Source organism: Opisthocomus hoazin, chromosome 3 (genome assembly GCF_030867145.1).
Source record: "Opisthocomus hoazin isolate bOpiHoa1 chromosome 3, bOpiHoa1.hap1, whole genome shotgun sequence".
NCBI lineage: Eukaryota > Metazoa > Chordata > Aves > Opisthocomiformes > Opisthocomidae > Opisthocomus > Opisthocomus hoazin.
In genome coordinates, this window is record NC_134416.1 from 32,586,447 (window position 1) to 32,607,848 (window position 21,402).

General features: G+C 36.1%; 1 protein-coding gene across 7 annotated transcripts in view; it reads right to left on the reverse strand.

The window, feature by feature from the left end:
• RALYL (RALY RNA binding protein like) overlaps positions 1–21,402 on the reverse strand; it is a 418,321-nt gene that overhangs the window by 102,566 nt on the left and 294,353 nt on the right. Inside the window, exon 1 of one of the 7 annotated variants that reach the window (XM_009945597.2) lies at positions 16,064–16,198. The exons of the other annotated variants lie outside the window; for them this stretch is intronic. Within the exon in view, the coding sequence (XP_009943899.1) occupies positions 16,064–16,100 (37 nt within the window). The 5' untranslated portion in view covers positions 16,101–16,198. Of the gene's footprint in view, positions 1–16,063; positions 16,199–21,402 lie in introns of those variants that run through there. 7 annotated transcript variants of the gene reach the window in all.

The window sequence follows — 21,402 nt, forward strand, 5'->3', positions numbered from 1 at the left end:
TTTTAAATCATAAAAAGACTATGTATTCAGGTTAATCCAAAACTAGCTATAGCAATGGAAGGAATCAGCCTTTTAGCCATTGTATTACACAGAGCTCTCACTGTTTACAAAGGGCAATCATTGAAATACATTTGTTATGAATAATATAAGCTTGTTATGCTTACATACTAAAAATATACGCTATTTTCAAAACCCATAAGTCACTTAGAGTATTACTGCTCCTGTACCTGTCTTCAGTACTGCCATTTGCAAATAACATAATAAAAGTAAATATTTGTAATTTTTTTCTTGAACTTATTCTAATGAAATATTAAAATAAGAAAAAAAAATAAAGAAGCAGCAAGAATTCATCATGGTTGCAAAATCATGATCCTGATAAAAATCCAAAACAAATCAACTGTATGAAGTGTTGGCTGGCAGAAATTTGAAACCACATAAAAATATTCTGTTGATAGACTCTGCCCTCAGGAAAACTTGGTTTTGTAGTCACTGTAACTGAAGAGGTTGGCAACCAATTTGCAGCAATCTACCTTTCTAATGTAAATAACCTGAAGAAAGGCGCATCATGTTAATTTATTTGTCAAAACTAGTTATATCTAATTTCAAATTTATAGCCTGGTAATTAATTAGAAATGTTGCATTTTTATCTCTCAGTACAAGTTGCTATGCTAAATGAGATATCTGCCTTCTGATCATGGAAATAACAATTGTATGGTACAGACAGGAAAAAGCTTTTGCATAGTTTGAATCCCATGCTGGTGTCAAGATGTATGACTAATGTAATGACTGTGTTATTTCCAAGTGATTTGGATCTCTGCTGGTAGGATTAAGCAAGTCAAAAGGAGCTTCTGAAACCATCAACACAGCACTGACTAAAGGCAGAGCTCAGGGGAAAAGAACTGTGATCTGTGGGATATAGGGGAGCTGCTGTTAACTCCCACCTGTGAACTGAGAACAACACTCCCCCCTCTCGCATCTGAGTTTTGATGTGATGTGTAGGTCTTACTTTCTCATGCTTCTCCTTCCTCTTCAGTAGATCTAATACTTCCTAACAGTGCAATGAGGTTCTCAGAGGAGGAATCAAATTGTCTTCCAAATCCAAGGACGGATACACAGCAAATTCCTTGCCTCTTCTTCTACACCCTCTCTGCTTAAATTTGTAGCTGACCCAGAGCACCCATCTGTAAACACTGGTGAACTGGTAAACACTTCTGAAATGGAGACTCCTTTACCTCAGACGAACTTCCCATGGAAAAGGTCAGCATGCCCCAGAAAAATTTCTGTCCTCAAAACTTCACTGGAACTCCAGAGAGGGAGAGTATTTGTTCAGAAAGAGCATCTGAGCATATCCGCTTGCAGATCTGACAGAGGATTTTGTCTCCTGTGCGGGGTGTGTTTATCATAGGTGGCTATGTCCAAATGGGAAAAATTGCATTACCCTGGAAGCACATGGCCCGTGACAAAAACATCTTGCATGGGGATTCTGATGATAAATACTGTCAGCACATACCTGCTACAAAGGGGATATCTTCTTAAGCCCCAGCTATCAATCAGCTTAGTTCTGATACAGAGGGATTAATATATTCACAGGATTTTGTACCAGTCAGTGTAACTAGAAATTGCAGAAACTGGATAATAAATCAACCACAAAACATGGATACATAGATCTATATATACCTTCATTCATTTAAAGATGTATACAACAAAAAGAACATTTCTGATCTTATTTTGTATGAACATGAAGTGTGCATTTTGATTTTAAAAAATCTACAATTTTGAACAACTTTTTGGAGGTCTAGAACCAATTTTTTTCATAATCGACAATGGTTCTTCTCAAAATTCTTTTGCATCTAACCTCTGAGGTGTCAGTTTGTTGAACTGCCTAGTTTGATGTTAACCAGTTTCACACGAAGCACCTGTGTACAGATTTCAGGGTATGCCTCCAATAAGGTGCAGCGATTTCATACTTAACATTTTTAAAAGATTAAGAATATTACCTATGACCATTTTTACAAGCAGAGGAGGATTAAGCTGTGTTTACATGGATTGTTTATCATCTAGATTAATCTGTTGCTTTTTTGGCTGATGCTAACGGGTTTAGCACACGACCTTTGGTGACACTCATGGACTTCTCCATAGGTATCTAGGGCCTGACAGTTTTAAAATCTCTCACAGAGATTTGTGTTCCTAAATCCAGGGGACTCAGTTACCTTTCAGTGAGAAACTTAATAGCAACACTTATCAGGATCATGGTAAAAAACAAAATTATTTTTCTTAAAGGAGTTTAAAATTAAATTTTTTTAAGAAACACGTTTCTTCTGTGTGTGAGCAGAATTAATATCTGGCAAAGGCCACATGAATTCATTTTGATTAAAACATGCATGAAGCTAATTATTCTTTCACACAGGCACATCACAAGCTTATCAATGTCCTTGTTTAATACTCTCTACTTTCTTGAATAGACTGATTCAAGTATCAAAATAATTAACCAGCTTTGTGGCAAATCAAATTTATACAGCTGTGGAAATGAAACTGGTGTGACCTGTATGTATTCTTGGTTGGTCTTTTGTCATGGGACTGCAATCTCATTTTTTATTTAAGGACCTTGCCAGTAGTTATACATCACAAGATAAGGCTATGACTCATGTGTCCAGGGAAAAAAAATAATGCTTGTTATGTACCACACCTGAACAATATCCTTGCACTGATAAATGAAAGAAAGGTGCCAGAAAGAGTAACTCACGTATGTTGACGAAATCAGGGTGCATTAATTAGAGACACACTATTTAAGACTCTGTAGCAGCCTAACATGCCATAAAGTTAAAGGCATGATAAATAGCAGGTTGATTGCACATCAGGAGAAAACTAATGAAGTTATGCTCCATAATTAATGAATCCCTTCAGAGTACAACTTTCTTAGGCCTTATAAATATCACCTGAATTACTGAAGTAGCTTTGAAATCATTCCACTGGGGAAATTAATTAAAATTAATGAAAGACATATAGGAGATACAGCGATCTTTAGTATTTCTGGGTTCATTGCAACCTGCTGAGTTCCCAGCCGTTTGAGCTATAGTTCAGATAGAGAATCCCTTGTCCTTGCAGGTAGAGCTGCGAGCTGAAGAGGAATGCAGCAGAAGTAAGGTAGATTTATAATTTTTCATTAAGTCAACTTGTGCTGTTCCATTTTTGTGAAATTTTTTTGCCACGTACAGAGAAAAAAAAGAGGTCACCATGCAGATTACCTCCAACTCCTCCCTCTAAGGTCACTGATATAGCTGCAAGCGTGCGATCTCCTTCCAAGGAAAAAACAGGGATGATATTTCCATTTCCAAGACTGGATTCAACTTTGTTTTCACAGAGTCAAGAGGGAAACTGTTGCTTCTCCAAAATGCAAGTTTCTATACACAGTAGCACAATGCTTTCAGTACAGAATGGAACTAAACTCCATTTCCTCTCTTCTCCACCATTCTCTCTTTTTCCCTCCACCTGACTTCTCATAAGACACATAACGAGAAATGTAAATTAATGCATAAAAGATCAAACAGCACTTAATTATACAGAATAGTTTTGAAGAAATAAGTGACAAGTAGTTGCTTTGTTAAAGTAGCATAAATAGAAACAGATTGTTACTAAGAGAGTAAAATAAAAGTACATTTGAGGTATGTGCCCTATATATAAATGGAGTTACAGAAAAGTTGTGAATGATGCAATTCAATGGGAGGGATCTGGGACAAGGCTTCCTCTGGTTTTAAGGCTGATCTTTAATCAGCTTGTTCTATCGTTACCTTTGATCATGAAGAGTTTAGAGTCAAGCCCAAAGATCGCAGCTTTGGATGGTATTCTATTTATGTAGCCTACAACAGTGAGCCTTTCTACAGAACATTTCAATGAGCTTTGTTGTTATTACTGGTCTTATTTTTAACAAGTTAGCAAGGAAAGCATAAGAATTTCTCTAATTTCTAGAACTTTCATTCATCATTGGACAAATACTTCGATATCACACTGACTCTGACAAGACAACATTAATGGAAAGAAAGATTGCTAGTGCCATTTGACCCTAGCATCTCCATCAAAAGACCCCTGAATATTCTTTTTAAAAAACATCACCTGGATCAGATTGTATTAAATCCTTTGAACTTCAGTATAGGCATGAACTCTGTCATAAAGCTTTTTGTTCTTATCTCATATATTTTAGAGCCCAGAGCACCATGTTCATGCACTGTCACGTGAAGTGTTAAATTACATTAATGTCCTAATGTTTCTGAATAATTTATGTTTAGAAAATTTGTAATGTAACAGTCAGCAGTATGAATGTATTCAGAATGGGTTATAGCTTCCTTTAAAAAAAGCTCTTATGGCAGGGATTATAAATTGTCTGTTTAATTTGCATTTGCTTGAAGCACAGCCAAATACGTGTTTATTAAAAAAAAATCTTTCTTTTTCCCTTACTAAATGTATTTTAAACTGCTTTGGGTGATGGCTTTTCAGAACTGAGAGAATGAAAATACACACACATGCTTTTCTTCTGCTTTTTAATGCCAATCTGATAAAAGACACACAAAAATGACTTGCCAAGTTTCTTTTACCTCTATTAGGTGAAAAGAGACCAAACTGGGGGACAGATTTTTGAAGATTCAGCTAAAGTTCAGCAGCAACCCATGTCTCTTAAAAAGCATCTGTCTTTTGTACAGTACATTCTTAAGGCCTGACTACATAATTTCCCAAGAAGGACTGCCTAAAATATTGTATCTCGTAATATACTATTTTAGTAATAGTTTTTTGCAATGAAATAAGTTGTCTGCCAACTATGTAAATGCAACTTGGCTTCTGCTGCTGTCCATGACAAGATAGTTACATGGACTAAATTAAAGGATCTAGGTGTGCTTTTGAGCATAAGATGTAGTTGCTTTCTTGCCAACTCCCTGCCGGGGAGAGCTCCAGCAACTTCCTCACTTTTACGCATTCCTAGATTCTGCTCTACACAGAGGAAAACCTGAGTATGGAGTTGGATGGGACCATCATGCGCTTACCTATCCTAGGTCCTTGGGAGAAATGACTTCAGACATCAGTTTCAATGCTGGCTTAGTGTGTATTTATGTCTACATATATGAATAATAATAACCTGGAAGATTGTTTGCATACAAAGTAGATCCTGAACTTTATAAAAATTTACAGGTAAGGAAAAACAGATTACCTGGAAGGCTAAAGTACATTTTGATGGTACAACTTCTAGGTCTTTAATAACCCCAAAACCTTAATGTTTAATGGCTGTCTGGTAGCTTGCATGTAGCAACACTAGCTGTTTGTATTAATTTTTCTCAGCAAACCACTACAGCATATGTAGTATATTGGACATTTTTAAGGCAATTTCGACAGATGCTCTGACGAAGCAGCTGAAGAAACAGAATAAACAGATATCGACTTGTAAGACATTTCCTTCAAATTGGAGTTAAACTCCAAAGGAAGGGCTCCTAGGACATGTTACATGGCTGTTTTCTGTGAACACAGTGTGTAGGAGAGCATTATTAACACTCTTTTCTAAGCAATAAAGCCTTGATTCAACGCTATTTCAGACAATGTGAATTTTGCCATTGATTTCAGTATTGCATGACCAAAACTTCAGATTCATATAAAAGTAACCAATAAAACAAAAAGAACACCTGAAGTAGATTCCCAAAGGCACAAAATGCTGTTAAGAGTCTGCTTGCTGGAACTGACTTTCATCAGAGATTAGCTGGCAAATTGTCACTGGAGAGTTTTCCTTTCTTCTCTCTGATGCATGTCCTAAATTCTGCAGACAGGCACAAAAGCGTATATCCGTTACACGCAACCTGACTACGCACGGAATATCTCTGGTTTTTAACTGCATTAAATGAGTGAGGAAGGAACTATAATGGAGAATGATATATATCAGCCACTTGCCTTTAATTTTAAACTCTCAATATACAGCACTTGTTCATCATGTTCCTGGGTTATAAATTCCTGGCAGGAAGAATGTTACATAAGGGAAATGTAAACCTGTGCAAAAATTGTTAGCCAGTTATATGGATGATTCCACCTCCCCCCCCCCCCGCCATTCATCTACTTTTCTGTTTGTATACTTACAACTTCTTTTGAAAGTAAAATCTTTATGTTGACAGCTTACATGCTTCAAGTTGCCTGTTTTGAGCTAACAGGATCTGTGGACAGCAGCTGACTATATATTAAAATACAGATAATTCTATAGCTGATCTCTACTGTTTGAATAAGTACAGTATATTCTGTGGAAGTAGGTTTTAAATTCACATGTCAACATGTTGTGTAACATTATTAACAGCATTTTTTGCTAATAAAATATTTTGAAAAATAAATTCTACTAAGCATTCTGAGCTAATGTACAAATGGGCATATATATTCAGCAAAGGTAGAAACAAGACGTGAATATGCACGTTAATATATTTTTATGAAAAGGACGAAAGAAATCAGATTTCATGGTGACCACACAAATATCTGCAGTGTGGAAATTCATGCAGCATTCATGTGCAGGTCCATCAAATAGAACCTGCATTTCATGAGATATTCTCCTTCCTCATTTTTTAAAAAGACCATGGTCAAAGCATAAATCAAACTTATAGAAGGGAATATAAAAGATTTTGAGTTTACTTGCAAAACCTTGCTAACATTGGTATCACAATGTTAGTTTCAATTTTCCAGTTAATTCCTGAAGGGATTATTCTCACATGTAGGGCATACTTCATAGAAGCACATATGTTTATATTTATACCTCTGAAGGCTAGAAATAATTTATTGTCTGGGATTTTTTGGTTAAGTATAAGCAAAATGTGTGTGAACAGCAGGAAAATATTTTATTTTTGACAGAGATCAAAAAGAAACTAAGTAGGTTAATTTTGAACATTACTGTTTATAACAGCTTGTCTACGTCAATCAAGAATTACTAAAAATTCACGCAGAATTTCTATAACATATACAATAATTTCGGCAAACATGCTCAGAAAGCTTTTTATCCCAGATTTTGTAAAAAGTGACAAATCATTGCCTGTGGGCAATTACTCTCAAACTCTTACATAAAGCACTGGTGGCTCTATGTTATCTGCTCATTGCATGCCTCTAGCTATTCACTAATGAACCTACTTTAAAAAAAGTTTTCTTTCCTACTTGTGGCATCTGCACTGGCTCATCACTGTTAAGTGCCATGCAGTATGTGTGATATGTCACAGGTTACTTATATATCAAAATAAGTGTTACCGGGGACTGTGAAACTGTAGAATGTTCTTCCTAGAAAACTGATCAGTGAGTACCAAGAATGTAAGGACAACGGCAAAAAGCTCGACAGATTTTCTACTCTCATGAAAGGGACTTGTGCGCAAACATATTTTAATGCTTGAAAACTATTTTAATTTTAGGGAATGTCAGAGTAAGGAAAAAATTGCTAGAGCTAGATCTGTACTGGCATGAGTCCACATTTGTAAGACTTAATCCTGATCAAATATGTTAAATGGAAGATGTAAAATGACACGCAGTGGGAAGGCCAATCAAATCAACAATCATAATGTATGTTTCTGTTTCTCAGGATAAGAACCCCATTTTGCAAGTGAACAGTACTAAATCCCTGAGATTTTCTTTGGCTTTTAGTTTAGCCACTGAAGGCAAGCAGGAAGGTACCTCCCTTACCTTAGCACTCTCTCCCTGATTTTTTTTTTATTTTTTAAATGACAGACAGTAAGTTTACAAAAAAATCTTCCCTTTAAAAAAAGATAGGTCAAAAAATGGAAAGACCATTTTCAGAATAATAAACAACACTGCTGAGTGTTGAGACTCTCCAGCATGTTCAGTTCTGTGCTGATAGCACACGTTGCCCTGCAGTAACACCATAATAATATAGCAAAACCGAAGTGTTGCAAATAGCTGTGCAAAACCTTCACTGAGTCCGAAGGATATAATATCTGAATACAAGCAGTAAAACCAAGCTAGAAGGTCACACCTAGGCCCAGCTTTATGACAGATCTGGAGGTGAATCAAAATTTGCAATAGAATTGCCTTTGGAAACTATTAATAAGACAGATACCAGCAATTTGGGGAAAAATTGATGTTCTGTTTAAAGAATTACAGCTGGATGATTTTCTAAAGCATTTTCTAACAGACAAGGGTCAAAAGAAGACTTCTATTACAATATGTATTATTTATTTATTTATTTATTTGTATGTTTTATTGTGAAAAGCAGTCCTAAGCAGATTTTATCTGGTGGCAATTTCAAGAAAAAAACAGACTAGTTTCTAGAGAACACTGCAGGCTTCCGCAAAGCACAGTGAGGAAGAGATGCCACCTTAATTTTAAGCAGTGGCAGAAAAATCTGTAACCATAATCCACAACATAAACTGACATCACAGCCTATTTTTCAGAATGTTTAACACACTAATCACTGAAAAAAAAACAAAAGAAATGAGGTGGAACAGGGGACAAAATAAATTAAGGCCAAAAATGTGAGCTCTTCAAAACTAAAAATGTGATGCTGAACGCTCTGTAGGTAGGAACTGGAGTCTAAGTGTTGGTCATATGTGCTCACAGTCTTCATTGTAACATCACTTTAAAGTACCTGAGATGCCTGTCCCTTCTGGACTGTGTACAGGGAGGGAGGGAGAATATTTCCAAAGTAACATCCAGGTATGTTTCTGGATTTTACAGTCTAAGAGGCTCAAAGATAGAACCTCTGAAAAAATGCTGGACTTCATGTAGCTTTTAGGTATTGACTGATGCTTCACAATGTGTAAATATCCTTTTAATGAATTATCAGATTTTGTGTAATAATTTGAGAGACTTGAAGTGTTTTTTCAAAAACTTTATGATTTTTTTTCCTAGTGAAGTAGTCAATATGCACATGCTGTGCTTGGTCTTATCACTGGTTAAAGCTGGAGGTACGTCACTGAAACACTTACTAGAAGTCCTCTGCTTTTTTAATTTTGTATGTTTAAATTTGTAAAAAAAAATTTCAGTGATTTGTTGAGAAAAGGTTGCACATATCAGAAAGACTTGAATTTCAGCGTGTTGGTGGTTTTGGTTATGGAAAGAGGCAGAGTTACATGTTTTGTCTGAAGTATATATACTGGAGGTAGAATGAAGGTGTTCTTGGCTGCTCTGTTCGTACAGCGAAAGTACATGAAAGGGAACAGAAAAAAATCAGGCCAGCTATGAAACAAAAAAAAAGAGTGCTTAAAATCAGGTCTTGTACTGCTTACATATGCAGTCATGCAAGTCTTTCTTTTTCAAAAAGTTTTCACTTTATGTGAAAATAAGCACCAGCAGATTTTCCCTTAAGAGAACAGATTCTTTGTGTTCTGAACCTCTCAAAGATTTTTTCTTCTTTTTCTGAGTAGACAGGTAGATGGCACTGCTAAAGCAGTGTATAGAATTTTAACAGAGGAAGGCTGGAGCGTCTTTAAGGTTTAAAAAAATTTACAGGTTTTATAGGTTTTATGACAATAATACTCTTTTCAAGTTGCATATATACTGTAAGGTTTGAGTAGACACTTTGTAATCAGGTGCACAGTACATGTTTAAAAGAGACTTTTTAAAATAGTTGGGCAGTCTGGATTAAAAATCAAAGTGATGGAGAGGAGAAATTGCAAGTACTTCTATTACATTATTTTTATGACTGATCACACTCAAGAAATGTAGATCTTAACCTGCAGTCATTGAACTTTAGGATTGGATTTGTGTTTTCTCTATTTAAGAACCAGAATTGTCTTTCTATATAGGTTGCTTTAGACTATGGTTATCTTTAATCTGTTGATTGTTATTTTAATACACTTCACTTTTTAAAACTATTATTGGTTTTCCCAGATGTCATATCATTACAGGAGTGCAGTCCAGAACTTGTAAGGTTTGATTTCTTGTAGGAGAATAACGAACACACAGTAAGTGGTTTTTCATTAATGATAAATTTTGTTATTGATGAACATAGCAACATTTGCTGCCAGCCTGAGCAGGGCTGAGAATTGGAATTGTATGCATGCGTGAAAACCAGTATTACATTTATATTTCTGATAACTTCTTAGTTTTCAATGACTTTTCAAATACAAACTTTCAATGATGTGGTACATTCATTTGATAATTCCCCTTATACACTTCAAATCACATAATCCAAATTACGTGTTTTGCATACGCTCATCTCTTATAATAATTCCCTTTTTATGATCCTTAACAATAGCTGATGTATTTTTATGAGAGCTCCTAGCTTTCCAATTATTCTTTTGATTGAAATGTTATATATTGTCCACTATTCTAATAACTTACTTATACAAAATAAAGAAACCTTTCCCAAAGTTAAAACCATAGTATTTTTAATGAAACCAAAGCTATTATTATGGGATTTTTGCTGCCCTAAATTTCTCCTTCGTAAAACCCACTGGCTGGATTTCTCTGTTATGTTCTCCACTTGCATTTCAGGTGTTCTGATTTCTGCTCTCAGACAATTTTTATACAAGTCGCTTCTGAATGTGTACTTGCACTATTTATTCCTTTCTCCTTTACAAGATAGACATTGTAAATTCTTGATTACCCAGACTTTCCTCCTCCTTTTAGTACTTCCTCCCAGAATTTACTCTACAGGGACAAAAATTTCACTTTTCTTCCTGAGGCAGACTCCCACCGAGCAGTGGGGAGCATCACGTGAGTTACGCATGTAGGGTTTGGTCAAACTACTAAACCTTCACAAGATGCTTTTTGAAATAGTTATCTTTCAATAGTTTTAATTTACTTGCACAGTCTAGAAACAGAAAAATACATGTCTGCTTCAGAAGTCTATACAGACACTTGAAAAAGCGTCAAAGAAAAAATTCTAGCTTATTTACCGTGAATGCTTCACTGAGGGACATATGTCCTAAGTTTTAATGTTTAGCAACATTGGGAAATGAAAAATTTCAAAAAATCCGTCCTTCTCAGGTCACAATAAATTCCCTTCAAAGCTATGAGAAAAGTGTTTCTATTGCTGCAGCCCCTGACTTGTTTAGTAGCAATTATATTTTTTTTCATATAAAGATGTTATTCATGCGATATGAATATTCAGTGACATTTTCACTCCTGCAAGTCATGAGTGTCTTCTTGCTCAGCCTCATTACTGATACACTTAATTGTGGTGAACTCTACTTCCTCAAAAGGTACGCAGCAATAGGAATATCCTGGGGCTGTTCCAGGAGAGCTTTACATGAAGAAAGCTGTCTCTGTATCATGCTGAAGAGATATTCCCTTGTTGTCTGTGTCTCTGATGTTTTAAGGAAAGGGACAGAGTTTTCTTATATGTATCTGGGTCAGTAACTACACTTGTTTTCCCCAGTGAGATTGGGTTTTCCAGTCACTTTAACTCCTAGCACAATACACTGTATTCAAGGCTGCTATTTTCTTTGAGCGGGAGCAGCCTCCATACTGCGGGCTCTTTATTGCCCTAAGAGGCAAACAGAAGATGGAAGTAATTATGGGCTGATCAAACTGTAGTATAACAAGACTCAACAGATGCCAACTCTATTTTTTAAGGCTGAAAGCAATTATGCTATCTGTAAAAGTTGAGAAAGAAGATGAGAACAGCAAATCCATGATGAAGAGATGCCAAGTGGGACCTTATCAATAAAAGAAAATACAGCAGGCAATGCAATAGATCAAAGAATGCTGGTAGGACAAAAAGCTCCTTCGAACTGGAATTTCACAGTATTTCTTACCAGATGTTATCAGCATACACAAAATTCTGTCTCCAGCAAGACGATACTTGAAAAACATACATCAGGTGACACTTGTGGACAGCACATCTCTAAATACTGCACTAATTTAACCCCAAAACATTGTGACCTTCTGTGACCACCACATGCATTCTACATTGCAGCAGCTACCTACATAACTTTTGTAAAAATTTATTTTACTTCCATTTTGCTATGTTATTTAACCCTTTAATAAATGCACATGCTACTTTCTACAGCACTCTGAACACAAGGAAATCTAGGACTGGACAAACAAAAGTGAGGACTGAGGGCAAAGAATCATAATCCATTTCACAATTACAGGTAAAGTCGTGATGTATCTCCTACAAGGAGAGAGAAATTAAGAAATCTGCACAACAGAAGGAAGTATGATGTCTCCCCTCTTGTTAGTATTTAAAAAAAGGTCCTGAAATACAACTGATAATCTGTTGTTTTTAAAATAAACAGAATCTCCACAAGATCTGGATTAGACTTTAAAAAATTACTGTTCACATCATGTCAGCATAAAAAATAGCAAAGATTATTCCACCTAAACAAATTGTAATATGCAATGGAAACACATATTTTACATGGAGTTTGTAGCCAAGCCATGGCAGAAGTCATTAATGCATTTGGAGCACAATTTCAAGGCCATTCGATGTTGACAGGGTTCTTCATATTGTCATAAACCAGTTTGGGATCGGTGCTTTGGAATAAGCCACTTGGAAAGGGACAGGATCTGAAGCTGCACTTACAATAACCATTGACTTTATCAATGGTTCCTAATATTCAAAAATCACTGGTCTTTGCCTCGGCTGCTATTGTGCTCTGATTGTCATTGCTGACATGCATAAGAGATCCCACGAAGCACCAAAACCAAGAAGCTGAAGAAAGTAAAAGATAAGTCTTATTTTTCCCCTTAATCTTTCTGTCTTTGCCTTAACTTTCTGACCCCCGGTTCAGGTGCGCAGCAGGGAAGTCCCACATCAGCCTCTGCACTGTAGGCATTGCTCTGCCATCTCTGTTGGGGTGTCGCACACCTTCCTCAACACAGCGCTGCCTGCCACACTGGCCATTGCTGTCTCTTTCTCCTGTTGCATTTCTTCTGAGTCAAATCCACAGTGTTAGACTGAAGAATTGTTAAGGATCATCTTTTCATTCTTTTCACACACAGCCCCCCACAAGGTTTTCCTGATCTAAGTTGTGAAGATACATTAACCGTGAATAAATAATAATAATACTGATAATATAAATTTATTAAAGTTGGTTTATAGTTAAGTCAATTTTTTCCAATGTTATTGTCTTCAAGGGTAGTAGCCTGCTTTGATTCCTATAAGAATGAAGTCTATAAGAAAGATCCCAGTGAAAAAAGCATACCTGCTACATGCTTCATGAGAGGATGCTTGAAGGCATGGCAGCTCCAGAAATGTGAATGACTGCCTCTCTGTGGAGAAGACCAACATGTGCACTACAACCTCCTGCGAGTCTGAACCTGACCATCCTCCTCAGCAGCTGCAGCCCCAAAGCAAGTCAGTCTAAGATGCAACCCTTGTATTTCAGAAAAACTTTACCACACCTGTTTACCAGATTTTAAGAGTCTAGAAGATTGCATTTCTTACGATGATTTCCCCTCATTCAGTCATTAGGTCTGTGCAAAGAAATGATAATCCAGCTGAGCAGCTAGATTACATCCTGAATTAAGATTAAAACATGCTATAAATCTGGGTGTGCTGACAAATATCTGCATGGAGACTGTGCATGTATGTGTAGGTAGGTACACACAAACACTCATACAGAAATAGCCTTAATCTGGATTTTATTTTATGTAGTGATGCAAGGTTCACATTTTACTGTAATGTTTATTTTTAATTCTCATTAGTTACAACCTGGTTTGGAATAATTAAAACATGTTACCTACTTAATAGGAGTGCCACTTTGACTAGAATTAAAACCAAAGGTACAATGAAAGCAAAAGATTAAGATTAGTTTTGAATTTAGAAGTCTTATGTATGATGCTGCAGCTGAAAAAATATTTAGGGATCCTTTATCCCATTCAGGCAGACAGGTAAGTACACCTATTTTTTTGCATCTACTCCTCTAACAACAGTTTTGTACCTGGGACAGAAATTGGAAATTGGCATTCCTTGTATTTTATGCTAGGAAAAGGTCATCATGTCTCTGTTTTTTTCTATCCTCCTCAATAATCTGATGTGCTTTTAAATTAAATACAAAATGCCTTTACACTCTTCTTCGAAAATTAGAGGAAAAATATGGGTTAAGAAAGCTATACTTAACAATATTGTTCAGGATTTACTAAATCTAGAAGCAGAACTTCAATGAATAAGAAAAAGCCACAAAGCTCACTTTTGTTGAGAGGTAACAAGGAGATATAAAAGCCAAGATTTACCCTACATATATGGCAAATTATATACAAAATATCTTTTATTATTGTTTATTAAGGGCCACCAAAAATGCCTTCAAGTTTGAAATAGAATGTGTGTTAAAAGTACTGAACAGAAAATGTGGTACTTGTCTACTGTTTAATGCAGCTGCTACCATTATCCTTTAGGTTTCAGAATAACAATTGCTAAGATGAAATCTATCTATCAAAAAAGCTTTGAGTAATATGAATAAGAACAATATCAAAATTACTCAAATTGTTTTGTTTATCTGTTAAGACTTTTACAGTTGCTAATTAGCTAAGAGGTCTTAATGAAGCATCCATGTATACACTATTGGTATCTAATATAGATATTTGTTGATTAGGATCTTACAATTAGAGACAGTTTTTAAAACAAAAAATGTTGCAACAACCATCCTCATAATTACAAATTTGACTCTAATTATGTTTCATTCTTTTTTTTTTTTCTCTTGACAAATCACAGATTGTCCTCAGGGTCAGCAGGGGTGCAGGGGAAAGGGGAAGAAGGCACGTTCTCTTCATAAAAGCATTCTTAAAAGCATCTCATGCAGTTTTCATGAATGACTATATCCCTACAACAAAAAACCTAACAACTCAGCTACCCAGTCACAAATTTTGTTATTGTGGACCATAGGCAGGCTTGAACAGGAGAGAATGCAAGAATGCAGCTGACTGTAGAAAGAGATCCCAGTTCACGTAATAACAGTATAATTACTGTGTTAAAATGAACTAGATTAATTATAATCTGTCTGTATATAAATAATTTTCTTTCACTGCTGCTACAGGAATAAAATTTGTGATCATTTGTTTCATTTGAATGTGAAGCAGATGATTGATTTCTGTTACAGAGATTAGAATAGAGATCTGTCCTGCAAACTTTCTACATGCAGCACATTCATTTGTTTTGGGCAAGAAAAAACTGAAGGACACTTGAGCAGATAAAGCTCTAAGGACTAGAAACTGAGATCAGTGACATAGCTGTATATATCCCTTCAACTCTGAACAGTAACAATGTTCCTGTCCAAATAAAGTCCAAACTTCTCATCTGAATTGATATTCTCACCCTCCTCCTCTCTTTCTGAAAGCACACAGTCCCTATATGGCAGTTTTCTTAGAGGAATGTCTTTTTTCTCAGCCTCAGACATGCTCTCCAATTATAACTTGGCCTCTTGCCTCATTTGCTTGCAGTAACACACACTTCATGACCTGACCCACAGCACTTCGTATTTATTTGCCTCAGTCACCTCTCTGTAATGTTCTGGAGGAGGCAAGATTGGTTCTGATATTCCCCTGGCTGATGCCATAGCAATTTAAGAAGTCAAACAGATCCTTGGCTGGAAACTCGTGCATTTAGAAGCCAGTGAATGTTCGGAGCTGTAGTGTCTTAAATACACAACTTTACACAATGCATGCTTACCTCCCCCCCAGTTTCTGTTTCTGTGGTTTAAGCAAACTAGTCAATTGTTCTGAAAGTTGTGTTGAAGGAAAATAGAAGAACTGTCCTTAAAGTTCTGGTATCACTGGCTCCCTAAAGCAAACCACGAACAAAAGTCCACCAAGTGAAATCGAGTCAGCCCTGTCAAGCCAAAGGCTACAGCTAGCCAGTCATTAAGACCTGAATAAAGGATGCTGTTCGAAACTAAACTTACATTTGATCTCTATTTCTTTGTTGATATTATAAAGCAATCACTTCCTGAGGGTTTCCATAGTAACAAGTGAGATAATTTTTTATTTTAAAGCTCTTTCATGCACTTAACATACAGATGCAGTGGGATAATTGGCAGGGAATACTGCTTCTGCTTTCCTGGTATTATTTAACCAGAGCAGGGTGAAGTAAAGCATGGTTTTCAATGAAACTGGAGATTTATTTTCCCTCCTCTGTAAGAACATCAAAAAAACTTTACAATTTACTTACATCTTTGGTTTCTGCGTTTGCTCTTGTACATAGTCATTCTGAAGAAAATCCACTTTCTAAGAAGTAATTGCCTTGAACACAGACAAAAGAGATGAGATCGTGCTTCTGCTTTGCAGTGAGACAGTTGCTCACTGACAGAAGGTAACCAGCAATCTCTCAGAGAAAGGCAGGGTAATACCATTCTCCTAAAATCCAGGGGAGATGCTACTGGCTCTGACTATTTTCTCTGTTACAAACCTCAGAGATGAAAAATACTTATTTTCATATTTTTTCAAATGTGTTTGATACCAGCTAATAAAATCAAGAAAGCAGACAGAATTGTGTAATCAGACAAAATGGAGTAATGTGCTATTTGACAGAATGACATCAAGATTCCTTGAAAAAGCCCTGGTATAACCAAAATTGCATAAATGACCTCAGAAACTAATGAAAACTAAGTTTTCATTAACAGGACTTAGAATTATGCAGAAGAGGATATTAAAATATTTTGGGCTAAATTTCCAAATGAACTTACTACTAAAAAAAGAATCAACACCATGGTCAATGAAATCCTGACTGCAGGTCTGAGCTCGTGAATAGGTTATTCAGGAAATGACACATAAAATGCAAATTTCTTTTTTTCATGCCCATGTTGCTTCTGCATTACCTTTAAAAGATTTAGCTTGGGGAAAGTTATTTAAGCATCATTCTGCTGATTGTTCTTTTTTATAACTGCTTCATTGCCCGCTAGTCTGTTGAATCACAAGGTCATGGGAAAAAAAAGTGGCAGCATTGTATGATTTTTCACATATATGTACGTCACTGTTTCAAAGAATCCAAATGTCTTACTAAAGGGAACAGGGGAAAGGGGAAGAAATTCTTGCTGTGTTGGGGAGATGAGAGGTATGACGACGTGCAAGAAAGAAGATGCCAGTGGCAGGTATGGAACTGGAAAGAGGTGGAAATTCCACTGTGTTCAGCAGTAAATCTGCCTTCAATAAAGTTGTGTGAAAGTATTTCTTAATGTTTTAAGAAATTCATGTTTTGAGGTGCCCGTCATGTTTTGAGATCTTGATCCCGGACACCACAAACACAGAAGTGTCAACGGATTAGAGACAGAGGATATGATAATGAAAAAATAAGAAGTAAAGTGATTGAAATATCTTGAAAACTAATAGTAATAGTCTTATTGCTGTTTAAAATGCATAGTTTGACAACAGCTCTCTAAACTGCTCAAAGAAATCTAAAGCTAATATCTTTGGCTTACATAAAAAATTTTAACATTTTGTGCCTATGGATCATTCATGTTTTAGAAAATAAAAAACAATCCCGATCAAAGGAAGAAACAGTTTGTAGCATCCATTGTCTAAAAATACTGACCTACAGTTATTTTCTTCACAAAAAAAATTAAAAGAAATTAAAAGTAATGTCTATCTCAAACTGTCTACCCTAAAAAAATACCTTTCTCCATCTTTGTTTCCCCCTCAGATTTTTGTTTATATCTCTAGTATAACCATTTTCAGCTTTGCGCATCATTTCATTTTCTTTTCAGTTGTTCAGCATTTACATATCCTCACAATGGCACACCTCTAGCTACTGAAGTGAAATCTTTACTTTATATTGGCTCTATTAATCTAATTTTCCTTCCTATGTCAGAACCTTACCACAAATCTTTTCATTTTCTTTGGATTTGTATCAGCATAACTGAGGATAAAGTGTAGCCTGAAGAAAGTGAAACCAATGGATGCATTTTTTAGATTTATTTGGTATTTCAACTACAGTCATCTCAAAATGCCACAGTTGAAGTAACACCATCTCTATTGTGGAGGTCAGCAGAAAGGCAGGAAATTGCAAAGCACTTCAACAGCGACAGGAAGGAAAAAAATCAGCGAAGTCATTGCTAATCATAGCGGCAAGACAAAATGTCTGTACCATATAGAAAGAACCTGCATGCCATATACTCAAACAGCATTGCACAGTTCATACTCACTGAAGTCAGTATTTTTGCAGTATTTTTTATGCACAGAGGATAATTCCCTAGTTATCCTGCTTTATTTTTTTCTGTGAGTTGATTTCCAGCAGAATCAGGTCTGTGATCTGACTCAGACTACAGAGATCTGTGGCCTCCCTTTAGATCTGCTGCTTCGTGTAGCAATCTTTGTTCCCTTTTCTTGCTCTTTTCCTACTTCTACCTGTAGGCTGCCATCCATATTACTGAGTTCAAGTTTTCCTTCTTTAATTCATTTGGTAAGATGTCTTCAGTCTTTTTCCTGAAACCACATGAGATCTTAACTATAGAAATAATTCCTTTTCCTTATCATTAATGGCTATTTTCTCATTAATTTTTATCATGTGTGTAACCTAGACGTATATTACTAGCTCTCTGTATTGTATTACATATAGCACATTGTGCTGGTTTTGGCTGGGATAGAGTTATTTTTCTTCCCAGTAGCCAATATGAGGCTGTGTTTTGGATTGATGCTGAAAACAGTGTTGAAAACACAGGGATATTTTAATTACTGCTGAGCAGTTCTTACACAGAGTCCAGGCCTTTCCTGTTTCTCTCACCACCCCACCAGCGAGTAGGCTGGGGGTGCACAAGAACCTGGGAATGGACACAGCCGGGACAGCTGACCCCAACCGACCAAAGGGACATCCCATACCATGTGACGTCATGCTCAGAGTGGGGGGAGAGAAGTAAGAGGGGGGGGACTTTTGAAGTGATGGCATTTGTCTTTCCAAGTAACCTTTACATGTGGTGGAGCCCTGCTTTCCTGGAGATGGCTGAACACCTACCTGCTGATGGGAAGTAGTGAATGAATGCCTTATTTTGCTTTACTTGCATGCACAGCTTTTTCTTTACCTATTAAACACTCTTAATCTCAGCCCACGAGTTTTCTCACTTTTACCCTTCAGATTCTCTCTCCCATCCCACCTTGGGGGGGAGTCAGCAGGCAGCTGTGTGGTGCTTAGTTACTAGGTGGGGTTAAACCACGACACACATGTAACAACATGCATATATTTCCATTGATCTTTTATTCATTATTCTATTACAACAATGTATTTGTATGCAAATGTCTTGGCAATGGTATAGTATAAAAATACAAACTAAATGAAAATTTAATGAAATAGGAATTAATGTATTTTAAATCAATGAACCCTGAAAACACAGTCTTTATTGGTTTTACACTGTGTTAATTGCAACTCTGATTATTTCTTCAGTACAGTGAAATGCATTTGCTAATAATAAATAGTGTAAATACACTCTGGTGAATCATTCTAGGAGGAAAGATTTGAATGCGCTGCCTAGCTTTGAGTGGGCACTGCAGGCTCCTGTTTCTCAATGTTACTGTTCATTCTTAGGGGAGTTGAAAATTCAATTTTACACTATTACACCTTTAAAAACGTCAGAATCCTGTATATGGCTGGTTAAATGCAGTAAGCCTAATGAGGTGGGAAGAAATGAATGGAACGTCTCAGCAGCAAAAATCACCTAATCACATTAAGCTTATTACCTTTCTACAAAGATGCTTGAAAGATTAAAAAAAAATTAAAATATTCTTAAAAGTCTGTTGGAATGAATTTTATCACTCGTTGTTGCTGGTGGTAAAATAATTAATGATGTCTACCTCTGTGCATCCCATTTCACGTCTGACCTTTCTGTCCTCCCCACCCTACATGTCCAAATAAGGAAGTTTTTTCTGAATACTGCAATACATTTCTAAAACTGTTTCCTAAGCAGAGGCAAATAAAAAATACAGATATTTTACAAATAGAACTGCTGACTTGAATGTCACATAAACACTTAGTCTGGGCTGTATCCTCAATTTTATTTTTAATGAGCAGATCTTAGACAAAAAAAGGAAGATGGGGGAGGCTTGAAGTATGTTCTGTCTCTCTGTGTTTAATTCAATGCACTCAAAGAGTCTTCTTACATAATATCCTTCTAAGGTTTCCAGTATGGTTATTTTTATAATGTCAACTAAGAAAATATTACATATATGAAAGGAAATTAATTTTTTTCTTGAAATAAATGATATGTGTAGTGATCAACATTTAAACTCTTTCAAGTCATAAACACTCCCTAATACAGTTATTGGTGTATTAAAATTGTGTACTTGACATGTGTGTACCTTTTACTAGTAAAAATTTGGAAAATCATGTGACAATAATGCTTTATAACATGATGTTATATTAGATAAATAAGATTCACTTTACCAGGAAATGCCATTTAACTATTAAGGCAGATTTGTGATAACATATTCCCTTTACCATGCAATGACAACAGAGCTTAAAATATTGGCTTAACCATATCCTTGACTAACACCACCATGCTGTGGCAAGCAAAATAAGAAAGAGTAAAATTTGTACTTCTTGTGTTTATAACTATAAGTTAGAGTTTCATATATGCTTTTCAGGAGACAACAAAGCTGGCTAGCAGTCCTGAAACAGACCAGAAATAAAGACTGATGAGAGTGCCAAAGAAGGACAATTTTATTAAAAGGCTACCTGTAGACTATAGGGCTTGATTCAGCTTTGTAAAGTTTGACATCTAGCAATACTTCGTTGATTTATGGCATCTGAGACATCCACATGATGCCAGAAAATATGGCACGGGACCTGTATGAAACCTACAACCTTCTGGAGCACTCTGCTGAAGCCAAATCCATCTTAAATGGCTCTAGGCAAATATTTAGGCAACTGAACCCAGCCCAAAGAGTTTACATTTTGCCCTCTTTCTGATAACTGTTGTTATTTTTTGGCTTTTTTATACTTAGGGTTATTGTTTCAAAGCGTTCCCAACTTGAACTCTCAGGCTTTGACCCTGCACAAGTCCATGGATACATGTGGAGGAGAACCCCTACAGAGATCCACTGACACCCAGGTGGGGAAGAGAAAAAATCCTGCCTGTCTCAGGCCTGTGATTGATTGCAGTAGGAATTATATGGAAAGAGAAATGATAAGATGTATGACTGAGAATTTTTAAATATCCTCAAAGAGGCTACTGGTTTTTTAGTACACAATCCATAGCTGATTGTGTGAATTAAAAAATTACATGCATAAAAGAGAAATAATGTAGCATAATACGTTCAAATCAGTAGTACTTCCATCTACTAAAGGCAAAGGACTGTCAAAATATTTCAAGAGTCTTCCTTTACATCAGCCAGGTTTTACTCTGCCCAAGTGTTCGTATCCAGAAGAATTTCAAGTTTTCGTAAAAACCTCTAGTATGTGTCAAAAGTTGATTAGAATGGAATTTGTTACAGTCACAATATTCCCATCATCCACTAATTTAGAAAAACATCAGAAGAAATTAGTTTTTTCTGGATATGTTTGATTTTTAGAAAATTATTTGGCTG